At 44.6% G+C, this 22,912-nt stretch overlaps 1 protein-coding gene across 1 annotated transcript; it reads left to right on the top strand.

The window, feature by feature from the left end:
* The first annotated feature begins 904 nt into the window (after positions 1–904).
* C8B (complement C8 beta chain) lies at positions 905–20,188 on the top strand. Its single transcript, XM_075037632.1, has 12 exons — positions 905–1,015; positions 2,600–2,753; positions 3,826–3,967; positions 4,885–5,026; positions 7,215–7,347; positions 8,206–8,403; positions 10,538–10,778; positions 12,897–13,025; positions 13,767–13,930; positions 16,196–16,349; positions 17,633–17,701; positions 19,109–20,188. Exons 1-12 carry the CDS (start codon positions 924–926, stop codon positions 19,258–19,260), a joined length of 1,770 nt encoding a protein of 589 aa, XP_074893733.1. The 5' UTR covers positions 905–923; the 3' UTR covers positions 19,261–20,188.
* Positions 20,189–22,912: the final 2,724 nt, after the last annotated feature.

The raw sequence follows: 22,912 nt of genomic DNA, 5'->3' as shown, positions 1-22,912 counted from the left end.
AAATGCAACGATATTCATAATTTTGTGCAGGGAGACACAAATTCAGTGAACTTTTCTCCCTCTAAGGCACTCATTGTAGGTTAAGACTAATTAGGATAATGAAGGGAAAGACTGTTGTGTCTCAGGAATCCAAAAGCCATACCTGAAGTGAGAAGCGGCAGGACGTGAAGGCTCCCTCAACAGGCAACCGAAGAAAAATTCTGCAGTTTTGAAGATCCTGATCTGCCTTTGAAAGCCCAGCTGAACTGATGGGAATCAGCCCTTGGTAAGTTCTCTGCCCCAGTTAGGACCATTCAAGAGAGAGAATGACCCAACGTAGTAGCCAGAAAACACCGAGACATTTAATTTGATACCCTGACAGGTCTTGCTTCCATGGGCTCAAGACTTTGCATATGTGGAGCAGAGAATCTCTATGGAAGGGCCCAGCCAGGGCTGGGGCTCTTGTCTTCCCCTGCAGCATGAGCCCGAGCCTGAGCTCCGGTGAGAGACGGCAAAGGGCACGCACAGGGATGAAGGCTTTCCCTGAGCCGTGAGAATGACTGCTTATGCCTTGTGCCTGGTCTTCCTCTGGAAGACTTGAAAAGCAGAAATAAATAAATGATTTTGCACTCTATTCCTAGAAAGCTGACTTCAGCTTACTTATTGCTTCCCGCTTGCCAAGACTCGAGTACGTTTCATTTGTTGAAATATTCATTTTTTCCCGTCCCTTGAAAGGAGCATTACAAATGAAAGCGTAAATTGCTTCTAGACAGATCTTTGCTTCCTTCCCGCTTGCCTCCAGAAAGCTGTGTGCTAACATTTGCAAAGTTTACCTTGTGAATCTGCCAGGTAGTGGGTCATCTGGTGTTTACAGTGTGGAAAAACAACCCGGTAATTTATCTTGAGCGGTGGTGGTTTCAAATTGCCGATGGTACCTTGGAGCGATGAGCACAGCACGCACCGCGTTTGCTCCGTACCCCGTCAAACTGTTGCTGCTTTATGCCGTACTCGGCATCCTAACCGTTCATTGCTTTGGGTAAGTGAATGTTTCTGAAGCCATGTCCGTGGGGTGGTATGATCAAGAGTGAAAATCAGTCCAGACTCTCTGCTTTCACATTTTATGGCACATAATGGCTGTCTTGAGCGATTTCTGTATTTCTAATGAATAGTGAAAGGCTTCATTTTGAAGTTAACATAGTACAATGCGTCTGCCTTTAGAAAAGTAATCCTGTTTGATAATCTGAGATGACAAATTGCCACGGTCACGTTGTAATGTGGAATTCTGTTTGCAACATGCAACCTCCTCCCATGCTAGCTGCCTGACAGTGTGCTGGAAAGACAGAGTTTTGTTTTCTTTGAGTATGTAAATGGCAAGAATCTGGCTGATGGTTGTTTCTTTCTCTGCTAGCTTAATAGATTTTGCTCTTTCAGAGGACTGTGGTCAATCAGTGACTGTAATCTTTCCAATCTAACTATATTTTTCCACTGTTCTCTGAACTTTGAGCTCTGATTTCATGCCTCAGTGAGCTGATGAGTTTTTGTAATTCCTTTATTCCATGTGATTTTTAATATGCAGTAGTAGGAGCCCCTTGCCAGGCACTAAATCATACTTAAAGCTTTAGCTGATTCTATTCCTTGTCTTGGTGGAAGAATTGGGAGCACTGCTGTGCTAGTTTACTTGTCAAAGTGGTTACGAAAAGAAACTAATTGTCAATGTTTTACTAAAGCTTCCCACGTAGATTAGGTGCTACAAGGAAGCATTTGTCTGGGACGAGAATTTAATCAGAAATACTGAATCCGCCAAAAGAGTAGGCAGCATTTTAGTTGTGGCGTCGTGGAAACCCTGGAGACAGTTGTCACGTGAGGGGGTGAGAGAGGGACTGGGGGAGAAGAGTAAAGGCTCACACTTGGGGTTCAGGTTCATTACTGGGATGAATGGGATCAATGGGTTAATGACTCTCTATTGTGAACCGAGAATAGAGTCTCAGACTAATGGGTTTGGCCGGCTTGAGGAAAAATAGGCTGCTTGGCAAAGGGAGGCACTTAAGCTCGGGTTTCAAAAATGCTGAGTGCGCGCCAGCTCTTAGCATCGTGACCGGTGTTTGTTGCGGAGGTGTCCGACCTTGGAGCTCTTGGTCGTCTACAACAGTGAGGTACCGAAGTGCTGCCCGTACAGCGAGCACCAGGGAGCGATGGGACAAGGGCAGCGACTGACGGTGCAGATTGTACTGCTGGCCACTTGGCCAGGTTATTTGGTAGGGCTTGCGCAGCTTGAGACGAAGCCCGGGTTGGTGGGACGTGGGTTGAGTTTCCCGTGCTGGCTAGACCGAACGTGTGTCCTGCAGTCCCCCCTCGTGAGTGCTCTGCAGACTTACTCTCACGGTAGTGGTGTAGGGGACTGCATCTACTCTGGGGCACTGAAGAGTGGGTGAGGTTTCATACCGAATGAACGCCAGTATGGAACAAGTACTGAAATCTGGAGGTTGCACGGAAGATTTGATGAGGTCTAACAAGCGTTAGTTCTCTTTGGCGGGTAGTTTTGCACAGGTATAGGCCAAGTTGCTCTGTCCTCGTGGCTCAATGGTTTCACGCCCTGAAGCTCTCCTGTTGTTGAACGCAGTGGTGAAAAGGAGTCCCTTAACCTCAGCGGCACCAACGAGAGCGTGGCCAACGGCAGGCGAACCCGGTCTGTGAGCAACCTGCCGCAGCCCCGCGACTGCACGCTCTCCGCCTGGTCCTCGTGGAGCAAGTGCGATCCCTGCCAAAAGAAAAGGGTGAGTGTTTGTGGTCTGGGCACAAAGTGTGAGAAACCGGGAGGCAGGACGTCTTCCAAGCCTTGTCTTTTGTGTCCGTGGGGTTGGGCAAACAGCGGGGAGCTGCCGAGGAAAGCCCTGTAGAGGTGAGACTGCGGGCTTTTGCTTCCAGGTGGCCTTTAGCTCTTCAGCTCGCCACGCACAGTAACTCCAGTGCTTTCCAGGCTGCTGCCTCGCTGTCCTGAGAAGGTGTAAGCCCAGGCTTGGTGAAAACCCAGGCAGAAAGGCCAGGCTTTGCAGGGACTTTCTCTCCAACACAGTCCTCTTCTTCCAGCGGCAGTGCGAGGCACCATCCCTGCTAGTGGTGGAGACACTTGGTGCCTCTCAGGATTAAGATGCTTTTTCTTGTCTGTCAATAAGCATTTTCTACCCGAGAAGCCCCATCAAATGAAAGTAATGATCCCAATAGTGTGGAAAGCAAAAGCCCCGCTGCTTGCTAGAGGGACCTCTGCTAACGAGTTGGTGAAGCCATTCCCAGGCTTAAGCGGGAATAACCAGTGATGGGAGTTGGGAAGAGTGAAGCTTCGTATCAAAGAGTTAATCTTAAAAGCTGGGAAAAAAAGGAGGGCTAACATATTGGATGGAGTAATTGACTGCTTCACAGCAGTGTTGTGGGCGGAAAAAAATCCCTAATGATACAGAGGGCCAAGTAAATACACTGACAGAAAATAACAAGGGATGTCGTTACCAGCACTAATTGAAAGAGAGGAGATGTAACTGAATCCTTCCTTACTCTTGCAAATGCCCGCACTACCCTGTCAGGCTCATTTAAACAAACTGTCAAAGAAAAGCAAACTTTCCTTCATCCCTTCCAATCCTCAATCCTTCCTTAATGATATTAAAACTGTCGCAGATCAGAAGCCTTTGAAATGAGGCACGTTACCAGCATCACACTTCTTTGCCGACACTTTTATTTTTATATGACAGTACTCTTAGATCACATCTCCCCAACGCAAAGTTTGTTTTTTAACTAGGGAAGCGTAAAATTCACAATTTCTATACACTTGAGTCAATATTTTTTATTTCATCACAGTACAGATTTGCCCGCCTGGAACAACCTTCTCAGTTCAATGGAGATCCCTGTGATTACTCTGACAAAGAAACCGAAGACTGTGTTACGAATGATCCTTGCAGGAATAAAGTTAGATGTGAAGGGTTTGTGTGTGCAGTTACAGGTAAGGACTTTCGGAGTGAGAAGAGGTGGTGCTCAGACGACATCTCTGACACCAGTACGCTGAACTGTCTGCTTCTACAAGGGTTTACTGGGCCACAGGGATGTCAGGAGTTGACCTGGGTCCGTCCACGCTTGTGTTGTATTTGCATCAGTGATTTTGAGTGAGTCTGTTAGCCAACGTCTGTCAGTCTAAAGCGTGTCTTTAAAATCTCCAAATAGGAAATATTAAAACCCAGTTATATCAGTAAAAGCTGTAGCACAAGTGGATCTGACAGCAACAGCAGAACGTGCACTGGGCATCCTTGACACCATCCCCTATCAACGACTAATTAGTCAGGGACACTGTAAGCGGTATGGGGAAGCAAGGCAGCAGTTAGCTGTAGCCAAAATTTGAGCAGCCTCTGCTTTGCATCTGCAGCCAGGTAGCGGAAAGGAAAGTGTGCAGGGAGCAGGGTGTCGGGGCAGAGGGGAGCTCGGCACAGGAGATGGGGCAAAGGAAAGCGACTCTGATCTCTGTCCCCCAGGCTAGTGTTTTGGTGAGACTGAAAAAACAACTCAGTAATTATGGACATGGGAAGGGGGGGGGAAATAATACCATACACAAGGTCTGCTGAAGAGTCTCCAGCATGTTTGTTTTCTCAAAACTAAAAAAATTTTAGCAACAAAAAAAAATTCTATTCTTTTTTATACTTTTAATTAAGGTGGGGGTGTTTTCTAGGTTGAACAAGGAATTTTAAGATTATGAAAGTTTTGAGCAAAACCGAGCAGACAGTTTGGTGATCCACGCAGATAGAGAAGAAGTATTTTCCATCTATATTTGAACGATACATTACAGGAGTCTTACTCTGTTTCTAGACTCTTGAGTCAGGGAGTGTGATAATAGATTGGTTTACGACTAATTTACACCTTGCATCCTAGGGAGGTGCATTGCACGGAGGCTGCTTTGTAATGGGGATGATGACTGTGGGGACCAGTCAGATGAAAAAAACTGCAGAAAAGTGTTCAAAAAATGTGACCAGAAGATGGAGCAATACTGGGGAATAGAAAATCTGGCAAAAGGGTAAGTCAGTGACGTTCATGAGATGTTTTCTTACTTAAGGATAAGAATGATCTTACGTGGCTTCAGACGTAAACTGAATGGAGAAAAGCTGTAGCAATTGCTGTATCCAGGAGCTAGTTAGGATCTGGCAGCCTTTGGGGTCCTGATCCAAAGCCCAGTGGGAAAATCCTTATCGACTCCATGAGTCTTTCGGAGAGAGGTGAGGTGAGTAAAAGCCCCAGATGTATATACCCTGTGGAGATCATCGGCTCAGCTTGCAAATATGTCCTGCAAGAGCCTGTGCGTGCTCTTTGTGTTGCCAAAACTCGGTGAGTGAAGAGGAAAGTGTCAATACCAAACGTTTCTCTAGTGGTTACAGGTACTTGCACTTGAATTAATCAGTGGGAGAGTTTTGGTAATCCAGTTATTTTGCACAGCTGTAAATAAAGTTAGACTTTGGCCTGATTCAGTCTGTGGGGAGCAGGAATGTCCTAGCCTTTAGGAACTGAGAGACTGCTTCAAACTGTGCTTTTGAGAGAAAAGCAAAGGAAGGTTTGTTAAAATCTGAGGAAAATGTGATATCATTCTTTATAGAGTGACTTAAATCAGCATCCTGGACTGCCTAAAATCTGAACCTGCCTATGGATTTGTATTTTTGCACAGTGTATTGGTTGGGGGGGGTGTCAAAATTTCTTTGATTTCTTCCATGATAGTGAGAGATGGTGGAATTTGTGTCCTTTGCATGAGCAGGGTAGGATTAACCTGCATGCTAGGAAACTCCAACTTTGTAAGGATTGAAATACAAGTCTGAACTGATCCAGCTTTTACACGCTAAGACTGTGGCAACTTTCAGTAAGATCAGACTGGGTGAAAAGAGTTTTTTCTCATTCTGCAGGAAAAAAATGCTTTTTATATGAAAAAAAGGAAAAGAAAAAAATCATATTGCAGGGAAAAAATTATAATTTCCTCCTTATTCTCTGGAGATATGGCTGCTGCACATGTCATTGCTAATGCTTTGTACTTCTGAGTTTAATCAAAATTAAAAATAATGTTGGACAATTATAGGAACATGCTTCTCATCTCTTTGAAGCTACAATTGCTCAGTAATTTGCTTTTAGTGGACTTCCCTTCTTTTCAGATTGTTCTAAAATTAGAGTTAATATTTTACAGCTTCAGAGTCATTACCATGCAAGTCCCTCTCCCCAAAATAAGGAGAAGCAGATCTAACAGAAACCTGGAACGCTAATAGGGACACAACATGGACTATTAGCAATTTATCTTTTCTTTGGTGAAGTTTCATCTAATGACTCTTGTTACTATTTGAATATGAGTTTGTGGAGGTGAGTGCCATGCCCTCAGCTGTGTGCCACGAGGGTGATGGGAGGGTGTCGGGACAGTGAGCAACAGAAGGATTTTTACTGCGACAGATCCCACCAGCAGCAATAGCAAAAGCAAATGATGGGGTTTAATCACCTCATCTAAAAAGGTTGCAGTGCTACATCCTTTCTTAGAGCAGACAGGTTCAGATTACTGTCCATCATCCACTAAAACCAAAGGAAAAGTTCCCAGTGATTTCAAGGATCAGTTGAACAATTGCTTGAGTACCTTTATTCTTGTTCCCTGACAGAGTAAAAACTGTCATCTACTCATCTCTAGGTGATCCTTGACCAACCTGGCAAAGATTATGACTGATAAACCAGAACAAAGAAATGTGAATTAAAAATTAGCCTGGACTGATGTCATGGGTTGGCAAACCTGTTTTTGAAGATGCTGCTGGATGCTGCTGCACTGCTGCGGGCATTTGGGGATGCTCGGGGCGGGCAGCCCTGGGGTGGGGGTTTGGCTGGTCCAGTTTGTTCTGCTCTTCCCAGAGACTTCCAGTAAAGGCTACAAAAGTCGCCAGTGCTAGTGGCAGTAATGCTCTGGTGTCATTTGTAGCTGGGTGGTGAAAATTGCCCTTCATATTCATCGAAGTGTCAAAATTTGACTTTGTCTTTTGCTTTCTTGTGAGTCAGGTTTTTCTGGAGCAACTGGGTTGGTTGGACAGTGAAAGAGGCAAAACTTTCTTTTGGGATTTCAAAATAAAGAAGTATGAAACAAAGCCTTCAGCCAAACAAAACAGTCTTTTGCCTTTCTCAGCCACAGCATTTGATGTTTACCTCTAAATTGATGATAAACTGAATATTTTGCTGTTATGCTTCATGTACAGGTTAAATATTTTCACAAACAACTTGGAAGGATTAGTTCTTGATCACAGGTACTATGCTGGGGGATGTTCTCCCCATTATATCGTGGACACAAGATTCAGAAAGCCATACAATGTAGAAAGCTATATACCAGAGGTACGTGTCAGATTTGTCTGCAAATAAACTTACATACATATATTCCAATAAATTTAGTGCACAGTACTGATAAAGCTTCATTACTAAATCATTTTATAAAGAATTACAAAATTTATGTGACCAAATGGGATGAGACTGAATTTAACCCTGCTTCTAGAACACCATCATACCCCACGCATTCTATGAAGTTGGCTATGTCCCCTTGGAAGCCCCACGTGCACTGGAATAGATGGCAATGTTCCCTTGGACCTTGTCATTGCAAAAACTGAACCTAACTTTCCTGGTGCCATCTGTCTAAGAGGGCCCAAAAGCCACCGAGTGGGCACGGGGAGGTTAATTTTAGACAGGATTGTAGAGTGTCATGAGAGCCAGGCTGGGAAAGCTGTCCTTGTGCAACAGCCTGGGATTTAGCAGCACACCATGTGCTTTGTGTGAAACCTTATTTCTGTGGTGCATCAAAGCTTTTTTTCAAATATTATGTATCTGACCTTAATGCTCTTGAAGACATAGCATATTTTTGAGTGTTGCTCACTAGGAAACCTTTTCCTTTTAGAATTCATACTTTAATTGATGCCTGTTTTCAAGATTTCACCTTCTTTGCATAAGATTGACATATTAAGTAGAAGCCTGAGGTCCTTGCAGTATGGAGGAGATAGTAGCTTTCCTGCTGCTGTAAATCAAGTATTCTTCAAGTACCAGTGTTAATAATAATAGTGCTTTGCAATTATACAAGGCTTTTCATCTTCAAAGTGCAAGCATTAATTCACAAGTATATTTGTATCTGTATTCCTTCCCCACGCTTCAGGTATACAATCACTATGCAGGAAATTAGACGTGTTGTTTTTGCTTTCTGTTTAGACCAAAGGCAAATATGAATTTACAATGACTGAATATGACTCCTACTCAAATTATGAAAGCAGTGTCCTGAAGGCAAAAGCTTCGCAGTCTAGCTTCAGCTTTGGTATAAAAATACAAGGAGTGTTTGAACTTGGTTACAATTCAAAAGACAACAGGTTCAAGAAGTTCATTCAAAGGATGAAAAGATTTTCTTCAACGGTAAGCATTGCTCCACTTAATTCTCTGCTAACGTATTATCTGTATGTGTGTGTATATCGGTTTGATCCTCATCATCAGGTCAGCAGCCATGACTAGGATCAATGAAGTCTTTCCTCCTGATTGGGTTTTGCAGTTTGCATTGGTCAAGTGTTTACTAAGGCCACAATGCCTTCATTTGTGTTTACAGCACCCAGGTGCTTTTCCATTCACCATCAGCCAGGAACCGCACTGCCTAACCTCCAAAATCAGCCACAATTGCATGCAGTCTGTCCAGTGTCCTGCTGGGCATCCACATTTGGATGTTCGTAGTGAGGACATTTAAAAAAAAATGAAACTACGAAGCCGGTTCAAATGGCCTCCCCTCCGTGCAGTGAACTCGGTAGTAGGAGATGTACAAGTGACGCTCCTAACCGGGTCTCCATGCTTCACCCCAGCCATGGGATGCTGGGCACCTTGCCCTGCCGTTAAAAAGTTCTTACCCCGATGCCAAAGCAGTCTGGCAGGTGGGAGGTGAGTGGGTGCAACCAACAGTGACTCCTCCAAGGGAATCTGCGTGGGTAGAATTGGGGTTTAGCTAATGAACCCAGGAGGGCAAAGTTCCCTCTGCCCTACATGTGAGTTACGGCGACTAATAGAGAAATCTGGGGTGAAAGAAGGGCAAATAGGATTTTCTGCAGTTCCAGGAATTTCTGCACCTGTACACACAGTCCAGAAACTGGTCTGTGGTGTGGACGGTCTGTGCGATCACTACAGAATATCATCTCACATGTAAAGTGCCATCCCTCTTTTAGGTGGGTTCAGCAAGGCAGGAGCTGTCACTTCGGTAAACGATAATGCAAAGAGCGAAGCCAAGCTGTTCAACTGTAGGGCAGCCTTGACCATAACGTAGAACGAATACTGCTAGCAGGCCTTCCATGGGTTTAATTATAGACTAACACATGCCATTTTGCTTCGGCTGCTGTGATCTATCTGCCAAGTACATCATTCACCAGATCAGGACACACACGACACAAAATACGGATGGCACAATCGCTTCCAGTCTTGTCTGCGGAGATTTGGTCGCAGCTGTGATCTGATGCACACTTTAAGCTGGTTGGAGATGCTTTAATCTATAACTCCTAGGACTGCTTTATGAGATTCAGTCTGAGGTAGAGTGCACCATCATTTGATTTCTTTTTTTCAGCTGTTATTGCTGTAAACAAACCTAGCTCTTGTCAATGGTTTAATAGTATCACTGATCTATGCCTCTCCCCTCAGTATAAAGTGCACTCAAGAATGGCAGAGTATTCCTTGTTGCTATTAAACTTGCATTTGCTTCCTGCAAAGAGGCATTTCCCATGACAAGATCAGGCGTATATGAGAAGCATTTGCAATAGATATCCATAAAGAAACCCAATACTAAGTCTTGATTTTATTATTTAAGCTACAGAGTTCTATATTGAACCCCCCCGATGTGTTTGTCCTGCTGGCCCAATCAGCTGGACACTAAATACTTTGAACATGACAAAAGACGACTTCTGTTCCTGACTTTTATGCCAGAAAGGGGAGATATGATATTTATCCATGTACACATATCTGTACAGAGACTTACAAATACGTGTGTGTGTGTGAGTGTTTGTGTTTTCTTATTTCCTTTGAGTTCTGTTAATGGCATATTCTGTGGAATATAAATATTAATTTGCATCAGCCAGACAATTACCGTTTCACATATAAATCATCATGACTTCAGATGTCAGAATTTTTCAGGAGAGCACGTGAGAGACAAAGGCTGGTCAACATTATTAAGGGTAGAGCAGTCTCGTGGGATGCTGCATGGGTCCTGGGTCTGGCAGAGCAGAGCCCGGAGCCTGCCTTTCCCCGTGTCCCAGTCGTGGCCTGAGCCATCACCTAACCTACAATGGGAGTCTGTCCCTCTTCCTTGTTCCCTCTCTAGTACCAGTCAGAATCCTGATTTTCAGAAATGTTATTACTAAAACTTTCAGGTTTGCTAAATTAAAAGATTTCCAGTTGCAAACTGTGAAATGGATAAATCCTGACCAGCGTTAATTGTTTAATAGCAAATAACTACACGTTGTCACGAGGATAACATCCCTCACTTCTTCAGGATTCTCACGTGTTTCTGCATTTCGTGTAGTCCAGCAAATTCATTCACGCCCGTTCTGAGCTGGCGGTTGCCGTTTATAAGCTGAAGCCCCGAGCCCTGATGCTGCATTACGAGTTCCTGCAGAGACTCCATCAGCTCCCGTCGGAGTACAGCTACGGGGAGTACAGGGAGCTCTACAGAGACTACGGGACCCATTACATCACGGAGGCTACCGTCGGCGGCATCTACGAATATACTTTAGTCATGAACGGCGACGAGCTCCAAAAGGCAGGTACGTGCATCTGATGCTTTTGAAAAGGCTTTGGGGCCAGCTTTTTGGTGGGAAAACCCCTCTGCAGGCACCCAGTGGTGGTTCAGGTCCGAGGTCAGAAAAGGGAGATGGTGGAAGAAGGAGTCAGCAACATCTCGAGGAAAGCCTGCAGGAAAAATGGGAGTAGAAGGGCTTTGTGGCAGTGAATAAAGAACCTGGTTTTCGAAGCATGCTCAGCATCATGGGCTTCGTCTAGCTCTCAAGCTGTGGGTGCTGCCAGTTCACAAAAAAGGGCCCTGTAGCAAGTATTTTAGACGACAGGGTTTGGAGGCTGACAAGATGTTGAGATGAATGAGAATCGTGTAGCTTAATGCTTTTGTTAGCTTTGAAAAACTTCACCTAGGTTCTTTTTCCATTGCCTTTCAAATGACAGTTTTGAAACACCTTTAGCCTCGAGAGCTTTTCCAGCATGTAGGAAACAGTAAATAATTTGCTGGGTGACTCCTGTGCCTGGCATTGCTCTTGCTCTTTGACTCTGGCTTCCTTTTTTGCGAGAAGTGATGATTGTTGTGTAGGATAGAGCGAGCCGTGTGACATTAATCAATAGCTGCACTCTCTTATTTATTCATTGGCGTAGGAGTGAGTAACTGCCTTCGCTGTCTATTTGCGAAAGCATTTAGTGGACTCTGCTGTGTGTGACGCTCAGTCTGTTTGCTCTTCTGCTGTCTAGGAAGGTGCTTATCCTGTAGTCAGATGCAGCCCGGAGGGACAGAATTTAGATTCAGGTTTCAGATATTCAAGACATTAGCTCTGCCCAATTTCTCAGCCGTTGGTGTGGGCCCATCACAAACCACGTTTGTTTGAACTAATGTGTGTTATTGTTTGCATCAAAATGCTACCTGTTGGCATCTGCTGACCTAGATCAGGATCCTGCAGTAGTACCAACATTTTCACACTGTCCCCAGTGCTGAGCTGGGCTGTAAGTTCTCACCAGGGTTTGGTAGGTCCAGGCGGAGAATTCAGGTTTTTCCCTTCGAATCCATCGTTATGTTTGGACTGCCTGTGCTGGAAATCAGGTCGTCTTTTGCAGATCTCGTATCACACGCCACGTCACGTGGTTGGTACTTGCACTGCTCGCACGTATAATGCAACACGCCAGATGTGTCTGTGGTTCATGATTGGATATTTTCTGTGGGAAGGATGGCAGGAGAGAGGTGTGGATTGTGCCATACGAGGATGTCATAAAATAGTGGTTTCTGCCTTCAGATGCATATGGACTATAACATTAATAGGGGCCATGCTGCATCAACCCGAAACTCAGTGCATCGTCTTTCCTGATCTAGAAACCGGCCAACATCATGTGTATGAGAAGAGCATAAGAACAGGACAGCCATACAGTAATACTGGCGTTGTGAGCTCATGTAAACATTTGTATCATCAAGACATGAGTTTAACTAAAAAAGTAAAGAATTCAGGGAAACGGTGGGGGATTACAACAAAAAAGGAGAGAAAGAAAAGAGAGACTTCAGTATCATATCTGGTGTTTCACCATGATAACTGCTTAAATATTCTTGAATGTCAGGGCAGCAAGGAGTTTGGGGAAGGATTTGGGGGGAAAACGTATGAAGGATTTGCAGATTTGTAGGGCAAATTCTTATATGCCAAGAAAAAAATGGAGAAACTTCCATGAAACAATTAAGGCTCTTCTGGCAGCAAAGAATTGGAGATGTGAGCTAGCAAAGGAAGGAGAAACTACTTCATCTGTTACTCTTAAAAAGCCTGGCTCCTGATGATGGGGATGGGAGCTCGGCAGTCCTTTGTCAAAGACGTTTAGCGTTTAAGTCACAGGCCAGGTTCCCACCCATTGCAGCTCTGCATAACCCAGTACAGCTGAGTGGGTAATTAAAAGCCTCCTCTTCCAGCATTTACCTTGCATTTGCACTTCGTTTCAGAGTTCTGTAAAATGTAGAGATTTCATTTCATTTCATATGGATCTGTTAAATACCCCCAAAAAGGCTTCTGCATCTCATCTTTTTTCCCAAAGGAAAAACATTTATCAACTCCCATTTTCTCTGTATATGGACATAAAACATCGAACAGTTGCATTAAAATGCTACAGTTTTTTGGTGTGTATTTAAGGTTATTCTCTGAGCGATGTCCAGAAATGTGCACAGCATGGCTTTAACATTGGTGCAAATATCTGTGGTGTCTACGTGTCGCTTGGAATGACTGCAGCCGGCTGTAAATCCCTTTTAAAAGAGATTGGAGGTAAGCATGAAACACTTCTGCCATTTAATTTCTAGCCTTTGTCATGGTGAAAGGAAGATTTTGTGATCTTGCCTGCCTGAAATATTTCCCCACTCCCTCACAGCCACTTTTGAGTCTGCTGGCTAACCCTAGCCAAGCTTAACAGAGGTGTAACTGTCTCAAAGCTTAGTTGTTTGCAAGACTTTCTTTGCTGGGTAGAGAAGAAATATCTGCTCAGTGTCCCAGGGAAAAACAGGGACAGATCAACCATTACCTCCCTGGCTGGTGCTGTGTTCCCAATCCACCCACCTCTCAGCAGGGCAGCCCAGCACGCTGCTTTTTGCACCCAAAAAAGCACAAATGGAGAAAGGAGGGAGGTAATGGTGTTGTGGCAGCTGGGGGTGTTGCAGTGGGAGGAGGGCGCACGTGAAGATATGCCGAGGAGAACAGGCAATATTCATGGTGGTGAGGAACATCGGGCTGTGGAAGGACCTCCAAGCTTATAACCGTAGGGATGAAATTTAGGGGGAGAGGTCCAGGGTGCGGGAGAGGAGGATGGAGCTGTTGCTGCAAGGGAGCAGGAGGGGCACAGCAGTGTAGGAACCCGGGCTTCAGGTGTGAAACACGTGTGGCCTTTTTCCTTTGCCCTCTCCATGGGGTGGGTGATATACAGGGGCGTTTTGCTGTTAGCTTGTATCTCAACTCCAACCCACAAAGATATACCCGAGCAGAGTTGGCCACTTTCTGAATGCGTTTTTGCAGACAGCACCTCCAAAAAACAGTATGTGGAAGATTTTATTGCCCTCGTTCGTGGCGGAGCAAGCGAACGCGTTACCACGTTGGCTTACAAAGACCTGCCGACGGCTGCGCTCATGCAGGAGTGGGGAGATGCTGTACAGTACAACCCTGAAATCATAAAGCTAAAGGTACCGTATCTGTCACTTCTTTCAGCCTCACTTAGCTGAGCTCCTTGGAGAACTGTGTTTAAATAAACAGGACTTAAAAAAAAACCTCAGGGAAATTTCTAGGGCAAATAATAGACCTGTATTGTGCAGTATAGATTCGCTAAGACTGGCTATTCAGAAAATCAGAGGTGTGATGTGTTAAAAAGGGTGGTGTGGTTGGAAGCTTTAACCCTTCTAACTTGGCTGTGCAGATGTGATCGCTTGCTGCCTACCAAGTAGATCAGACGATCCGCCTTCTGTTTTACCAACGTATCACTTCTCAAAAATATATCTGGCAGCATATATTTTATAAGGAATTTTTTTTTTTCTTGAAATCTCTCCTGTCATCTGTGAGCACCAGTGGCTATTTAGCACAATTCTCTCTGGTTCAGAAGGTCAAGTAGTTCACCATGCTTGCCTGGATGTTTGTGCAGCTTAGCTAAACCTTAAAAATATGAGTTAGGTTTTGAAGAGCCAAGGGGTTTTGATCCTGAAGAGTTTTAGAAGTGCAAGGCACTGTAGAAGTGAAAAACGAGCAGGAGTACGTAGCAATTCCTGCCTCACCATTTTTAATGTCAAGGTAAGTTCGCTCTGAGTGAATAGTACAAAGGTGCAAGAGAACATCCTTTTAAACAGGAGTTTGGACTGGTAGTGGTGGAAGTTGATTTTATTGTTATATAATCGGTTTTCATCGTAAAATTTATTTTTAGGCAAAAATATTTATATTTGTAAAAGGTATTTGTTTCTCATTGAAAATTCTGACTTTTGATTTTAAAAAAAGAGGGGAATTCCAAACAATACGAAAACAAAGCAATAATCAGTAATTTGGAAATATAGCCAGTGCCTGTCCAGGGCTCGCTGCAGTGGAGGTGCCTTTCCCAAGCCCCTGGTTCGCTGTGGATTGCCCTTCCAGAAACGCGCTGGGAGGTCTCTGGGCAGGGGACAACAGAAATGCAACCCTCTGCCCTAGATCCCACCTACAGAAAATTCTCCCACAAGAAATTGCGATGTTCTTTGTCTTGCCTGGCATCAGTGACCAGGCTGCCCGGTGAAAAAAACCCAGACGGATGTAATTTGGATTTGGTATCTATAATCCTTCATTTCCATACCGATATCCCTGTGGGGCTTGAAGATCAAAAGTACCAGCAGAGTGTGACTAAATGTCAGCACAAGAATGCTTAGTTAGGGAAAACTAAAGCAAATCAGTTCATAAATCATCTGCTGAAGGGACTTGGCAGGTCACTCTTAGTGTGTTTCCTCATTTGTACGATCTGAATTCAAAAAGCGAAGTATGGATCACAGATAATTGATGAAGAGTGGATGTGCAGCAGCAGGAAATGAGCATTTTTTTATTGAAACATTCTTCTATTTCTTGTAGCCTGAGCCTGTGATAGCAGTAGGGTGATCTTTCATGCTTACTGTATTGCCATGGCCTGTAAGGCAGGCATCTCTATAGCAAAGATGGGAATTTGGGATGGATCCTCTGATGACACGTGCCAGTGTCATCCCGCTGCACTAGTGGGTGACTGGCTGTATTGAGACCACACTTTAACTTTCCCTTGTTCTCAGGAAAAACTTAATGAGTGGGTCCGAGTCTCCTTGGTCCCTTTTGCACGTTCACCGTGTTGTGCACCCCTTTATCTTCCCCCACTGACCCCATCTGCAGATGAAGATCACAACCCTCTCCCTTCTGAAGGCAGTGGAAATTCTTATCTTGGCTTCATAAAGAGAGAAATCAGCCTTGAAATGCAGAAGTGGCTAAGGTGAAAGTGCAAATTTGAATGCGTGTGACCGCATGCCTCTGGCCGTGCTGTGGGGCTGTAGGAGGAATGAGGGAGATTTTTGTGGGTGGGTTTTGGGGGGACCTTTTTTAAATCGGAGTAAGAAAGCAGTCAGGAAACATAAGTTCAAGAAAATCTGATCTAAAAATGTCAATATCAGGAAAATGGATGAGAAGGGACTTAATGAAACTTCTGTGAAACTTTGCCCGTTTGTCAACTGCCGGTATGGCTGTTGTATTTTGTTAATGCATTTGCAGCTGCTTTGGTGTTGTAAACCAAGGGGAGGATCCCTGTAAGTATTCCTCACATCGCTGCCTTGTTCACGAGGTTTAAGGAAATACTAAGGGGAAACCTGGAGCCCATACCACAAGGCCTTCGTTTCCCTTCCAGCTGTGCCACCACTGAGCCCTGTGATGCTCACACCATCCTGAACTGGAAACAAGTGCAGTTTCTTCCCTCCCTTTAGGCAGAGCCGCTGTATCAGCTGGTGACTCCAACTGATTTCGCTAATGCAATCGCAATAAAAGAAAATCTGCGACGGGCTCTTGATGAGTTTCAGCTGGAGACCAGTTCTTGTCACTGTGCTCCCTGCCACGGCAATGGCATCCCCTTTCTGCAAGGTAGGACTTTGCACCTCTTCTCTACGCTCTTAAGAGAAATGAGCTGGGAATTTGTGGGGGGCGAGGAAGCATGACAAGGAATCTGCTCTTTAGTTTCTCCTGTCATTTCTTCTTCAGGTAGTTTATTTTTTTTAAAGTTGGTCTATTTGTAGAGCGCCACCGGTAAGTAAAGACGGTAAAGTCAAGGGATGTGTCTTCTTAATGGGAGTGGCCATCTGTATCAGTTTTGTGGAAAAATTTGTTCCTTCTCGATTATGCATGAAAAAAAAACCCTTGACATCTTTAGGTCTCCTCCTCTGCTTTTAAGATTGCTGTCTTCCTCCTAGAGAAGTGACTACTGTCTCAGCATTAATTAGTGTTTGTAAAAGTGTTTTGAAGATGAAAAGCACCATATAAGTGCCAAGCACAGTTATCACCGTCACCTCCCCCCATTTCTAATAGAAGCTGTCCTCCTTTGTAAGCAGGCTGTGATTTAAAAAGTGAAGGGCAAAAATAATCAAATTGAATGAAAACCGCACTGCCTAAACAGAGATCTATGATGTGATGAGAGCTTCTAACAAAGGGACCATTTTGTCAAGTGCCTAATTCCAATCTGCATCTGCAAAAGTCCTGATGAGAATCGTTATCATCTAAATGTATCTAATGCAGAAACCATGGCTTCAGGTACCAGCTAGTTGATTGTAGCACTTAAAGGATTCGTCTCATGATTACCCTTGTTTAAATAACTTTTTAGGAGCTGAGGCAGGTTAGCGTTTCATTTAGGATCTTCTCAACAAGAGGTTTTAAATGACCGTTTATTTTCCGAAGCGGGAGCTCTCCTCCGGGGTCCTGCCGTGGGATGCACACCGCAGTCCTGGGCAGCCAGAGCAGGGTTTACGTGGACTTTTCCTCTGCCCCAAAGCCAAGCTGGGATGCTCCTGGCCCGGGTGCTCATTTCTGATGCTGCAGTTTGCTCCCTCTCAGCTATACCAAGAAATCTGCTTTGGAGAGGAGCAGGGGGACTGCGCGGTACCCCGGCTTGCTGAATTACTGCGGCGGCGCAGCTGGGATTGAGCCGCAGTGCCGCAGCAGGAACAAATGGCCGGGGAGGCGAGAGGGGCGGCAGGGTAGTCACAGCTCCTCTGCTTTATTGCTATTTTATACTTTCACCTTTGGAGAAAAACGCTGATACCATTTCACCTGCTGTCCCTTCCTCGCAGAAGATAAAGCACTGAAAAGAAATGGGTGTCTGCAGGGAAATGTGACTTGAAGTCTCTAATCCCACCATCTCTGCTTACTTGCAGGAACCAAGTGTGAATGCTTATGTCCCCTCGGCTACAGTGGCACTGCCTGTGAGATCAGCAAGAGGAAAGGTAAGAGGGACCCCAAATCCGAGGAGACAGTCCCAGCTGTACTTAGGAGCGTCCGGGGATGGCGGCTGATGGAGTAATGCCCAGTGCTGGCTGTCCCCACTCTGCCCAGCCCAATGCACGAGGGGTTGGGGTCCTGCAGAGGTGACAGACACGCTTTGCCTGCCCTCTTCTACGTTTCTTTGCGCTCACGAGGAGGTGGCTTTACTTTTGCAGTTCAAAGCTGCATAAATGCGCCTTGCAATTGTATCAGAATACGAACTCCTACCTAATTTACAATCCATGACAAGCCTCAGGTCTCCTCCAACAGCTCTGTTTCCTAAGTTTTTCCCTTTGATACAGCCAGTGTGTTGCCAACTGTTTTCCCCCAGATATGCTACCATGCATTTTAATCTTAAAATCTTATTATGTTGTTTCGAAGCATTTACTAATGCTTCTTGGTCACTTTATATCGCTGCTGTCTCTTGACTGATGTTCTTAACTCCTTCTAGTTTAGGATGATCTGTGAATTTAATCATTTTGTTTACTTCTTCCAGCTCATTAATTTAGATGCTAAATAATACCAGATCTGAAGCACCCAGAGCTCTGGCACCATCCCACAATTTAATGCACTGCATTTATCACAGCGCTTTGTTTACAGTCTTTTATCCAGTTCTCATTCTGCGTGACTGTGTCCTAACTAAGCCAGGCTGAAATACATTTTAAGCCAAGATTTCACCAAGCAGAGGGTCAATTTTGTAGGTGTTTCTAAGCAAGTCCACGGAGCCTTAAACTGTGGAGTCACTTACACCTTGTTCCAGTCTGCTTACCGCACGCGTAATCGCATCCGACCCTCCCAAAGACTCACATCCATCCACTTGTCAACATGCAGCTTCCTTTCTCACTCTTCTTTCCTCCTTTTATGTATTGCTTCCATGTTCGGCTCCATGATTCTCAGGATTTTGAATTTATGTCACTCACATGCTCAGGGTCCAGAAGAAACAGTGTAATAGGAAAAGCAATGGATAGAAAGCTGAATATTCAAGCTGTTGTTCATTGAAGAAGAACATGAACATTTCCCCTAGCACCTCAAAATGTGGCTGACATGAGTTTAGTTGCTGTTTTTCTTACCTAGGCTTGGACTAAGACAGTGAGAGAAACATCCTACAAGCAAATATAAATCTAATTGATTTTCTTTTTCTTGTCCTTGCTGCATAAAATGTAGTTCGAACAAACACCAGAAATGCTGAACAGAGAATTAATATCTTTAAAACAATCACTCATTGTTAATGACTCAAGTATATTGTTAGTGGTATGGACAGGGACAGAGCTGTTTGTGTTTAAATATGATTCATGGAAGCTGACAGCTCTTCCCATGGAAAGAGCTGCTTTATTCTGACAGTCCTTTCTGGTTTTGGGGTTTTTTTCCAGATGCTGCTATTAATGGAAACTGGGATTGCTGGGCCAGCTGGTCTCCATGTTCAGGAGGTCAACGAACAAGGAGACGACAGTGCAACAACCCTGCCCCGCAAAATGGTGGTTCGTCATGCTCAGGGCCAGATGCTGAGACAGTTAATTGCTAGAGGGAATCGTTAGGAACTTCCACAAAACCGATGAGCAGTTTGCAAACTGAGTGGGAAGATGTTACCCGACTGCTTGCTAAGTTGCCTTCGCTCTGCTTATGGGTCTCATCCAAGTGAATTGAAGTTGGAAGCATTTCAGAAGGCGTTGGGAGCTGGGTGTGTGTTATGAAGCACACCTTCGGACATGCTTTGCAATTGTCCCGTGGGATTGAATGTGCTTACTGTTCTTAATGTTTTGACTTTTCACTGTCTTTATTGCAATGGGCTAATTGAGACAAGCCTTATCTCCTGCCTTATTTGGTAGCTGCATGATTTTAAGTTTTACTGTCTTGTTTTTGAAGGTTCCTTTGAGATAAGAAAAGACCGTTTGATCTTACGTGCACCAGAATGTGCGCTAATATGCAGCTTCTGTGAAGACAGCTGTGTCACGTGGAGCAAAATACAGCATATTAAAGTCTAAATCTCAATGAGCACAATAGTATCTAATGTGACATTTAAAGCCGCTGTGCCTCGCTACTCCAGTTTCCCAATTTATCCTATTTAACTTAAATTGTCTGTTGTATTAGAAATTGTCTTGAAAGAGTGAAAACCGAATTGTGAAGAGCAGTCTGGTGACACCAAAGCATTGTTGGACTATATGGCACTTGTACTTCTGCCACAGCAATGGGCTTCCTCCTGTGCGTTTCTGAAGTAGAACAGATACAGCGAGAGTTTGGGGTACGCCCCGGTACGCTCAGATACACGGGTGCTCTGGTTCCTTGGGAAGGGGGAGGAAGGACAGGGGGATGCTACTGGGATGGGGAATTGGAAAGCAGCTTCTGCTCCTTCTGCTGCTCGGGGGTATTGGAAGGCAGGAGAGATGGCTACGCTTGCAGGAGAGCCTGCACCCTGACTAGGGCTGTCACTCCAGGATGCCAGGACCCTCCACTGGAGTAGGATGAGCAGCAGCTTTTCTGTCATGGGCAGAAGAAATGGAACATTTTGGAACAAACATCTTTGCGCATCCCCCGAGGTCTTCTGCCCTTAGTAGTCACCTTTGCTCCAAACAGGTTCTGGTTCATCGGTTTGATCCCGTGAAAGCCTGCGTTTCAGCGGCTGCATTGCTAGTCCACTCAGGTTAGAACATCTGAGATGGAGAGAATTTGCTATGAAAAGAGCCAAAGCAAAGTGAATGGTTTGCCCTTTGTTAGTGTCCCTGGGGCCATGCATCACAATCACGAACTTGTAGTATTGTGCACCATTTCATGACTGACCTGAGCCTGGATCGTTCCAGGGACTTGCCTCCTGCAGCTTTGTTGGTGGTTAATGATTATTGCAAAGACATGTGGTGGGGCGTGCTGTAAAATAACCAGCAATAGCTTTGCTCCAGAAAAACGCTTCCACCAGTGCAAAGTTGTTCATAAGTGTTGAGAGTCTTCTAACATCTGCAAGGTCAAACACTCTTCCGAGGGTTTTTAGCAATGCTGGTGATGAAGGGTTGGTATCGCCAGTTTCTCTCCATTCAGACTGACGTTGTCTAAATGTAATTCTCATAAGAACGACTCAGGCTCTCTGACATCTGAACAATGGAACGTGCATTTAGTTGTAGCCCTCGTGCCGCCTCCACACTTATTGACAAGGTTTCTGTGACAGCTTTAAGAAAGGAAGAGCACATTGCATATGTAAAAGAAGAGTGCTCTGTACTCATTACGGGCTTCATAATTGAGCTGCCAACCCAAAACATTGTCGTTATCCACTGTGTAACTGTGATATCTTTTGTGTGATAGAAATTTGCCAAGAGATTCATTTTGGGTCATGGTCAAAGAGGTCACTGCTTATGTGAGGTATGATATTCTTCAGAGCTTTTTCAAGGACACTGTAGAAGCTCTGCAGCAGAGGACCCTGATCATGGTCCGTGGGTGCCTGTGAGGACATGTACTGCAGTGTGTTTGCCTGCCCTTCTTAAGCAGCATCAATGTAATCTCATTAAGGAACTTTCTCAGGTGGGTCGAGTGGCTTTTGTAAATTTGACCACCTTTCCTGACGATCGAGCTGGAGTAAGCACTCTGACACGTAGCCACGGTGCGTCTATCCACTGCTGCGGCAAGCAGAGCCAAACGTAGCAACCTGAATTTGGACTGTTGTTCCCAAATCAGAAAATACCAGGTTTTTTTAAGTGACAGTGCCTGGGTTTGGATATTTGGGGTTTTTTTGGGGAATTGAGGAGAGATTTGACAATCTTCAAGATCAGCAGGATAGTCTAACTCAAGTATGATTTCAGTAGTGGTTGAATATTGAGCCTATAGGCTTAGAAGCCTCCCATAAAGGACATAACTTTATCTTGTCCTTGTGATTTTGTGCTTTGATTCAACTAACTAATGATTTATTATGACCTGGAGGGTAATAAAAAATACTATGCTGAAGCTTTTATTGTTTCATTTTGGTATGCATTAAATTTTGGTACTATCTTTTACTGGTGTTTCTAACTTCCACTTTCTGTGTAAGTTTAGATTAATAACCCACGTATGAAAACTCGGGAAGGCTGCAGACAGGTTGCATGCGTGTTCAGCAGTGGTTGCGCTGGTCTAGCCCATTTCTCTGGTTAAGACACTTGTCTCAATGGGCTTTACTACATCCCATATTATATTTTCACCAGCAGTTTGCTTGTGAAAAAAAGAAACTCAGTAAACATGGAGAAGCTGTATTTTCTCTGCCTCCCTGCTTGAAGACATTGCTGCTGTGATGTGTGCTGGATCTGGTCAACATGGCTTAGGAATCTCCCAAAAGGGTGTTTTAGGTAAGTCGTAATTGTCACATCCAGCTTTCCCAGGACAAAACCAGCTTGACTCTTATAGCCTCTAACATCTCCATCAGGAATGGGTAAATCCAACTGGTTTTCACTTGCTCCCTGTCTTTTCATATCACGTAGACACTTTATGTTTACGTGTGAGGCTGGAACGTGGTCTAGGCTGTGGCTGGGCACTTGCAAACCCTGTGGTTGCTGTAGTATTGCTAAATTGCTTTACCATGCTCCTCTTTCTCTTGCTATCAGATGGATATAGTTTTTCCTCCCCAGGTTCTCTCCCAGCCGGAAAGATGTTGTTGAAAGCAACCCGGTGAGTCCATGCAGAGGTGTTAATGGTCCCTGGGTTTCCAGCTCCTAGTTCTACCTCGATGGCTAAAGAGCCCAGTGAGCACCCAAGACAACTGCCAGATTTCAGGGCAAATCATGCCTGCAGATTTGTCTTCCTTTTATATCCTATTTTAACACCGCCCTGCTTCTGTAAATCAACAAAACTAGAGATGAAGACAGTGATTATTACCATTATGAACATCTTTTTTTTTTTTCTTATTTGTAGTGCAGCACCAAGAGTCCCGCTGTGCTGGGCATGCTAGAGCAGCGCAACACATGCCAGTCCCTCCCCAAACTCTCCAGGATCTGGTATTTCTTTTGTTTCACGTTTTGGGGGCTAGGATTAAATGTTTTGTATCTTTCTGTGCCTCTGCATTACACTGTATAAAAAGGCAGGCAGTAATTTTTGAGCTGCTCCTGCTGGGGAATTTTTGCCTGCTCTAAAATGGCAGGCTTGCAGGGACGCCGGCGTGCGGATAGTCGGCGTGACATTGACCCCGAGGTAGAAAACAGCTCTGTCTCAAGCGCTGCCCTTATCTA

Source organism: Buteo buteo, chromosome 10, assembly GCF_964188355.1.
Source record: "Buteo buteo chromosome 10, bButBut1.hap1.1, whole genome shotgun sequence".
In the NCBI taxonomy this organism is placed as follows: domain Eukaryota; kingdom Metazoa; phylum Chordata; class Aves; order Accipitriformes; family Accipitridae; genus Buteo; species Buteo buteo.
This window is presented reverse-complemented; position numbering and strand designations above follow the sequence as displayed.

Excerpts from the sequence above, each read along its gene's own strand:
- C8B (XM_075037632.1), top strand. The coding sequence starts at position 924 with ATGAGCACAGCACGCACCGCGTTTGCTCCGTACCCCGTCAAACTGTTG. Across the intron at positions 1,016-2,599 it reads CTAACCGTTCATTGCTTTGG|TGGTGAAAAGGAGTCCCTTA; the intron begins GTAAGTGAATGT and ends TGTTGAACGCAG. Across the intron at positions 8,404-10,537 it reads TGAAAAGATTTTCTTCAACG|TCCAGCAAATTCATTCACGC; the intron begins GTAAGCATTGCT and ends CATTTCGTGTAG.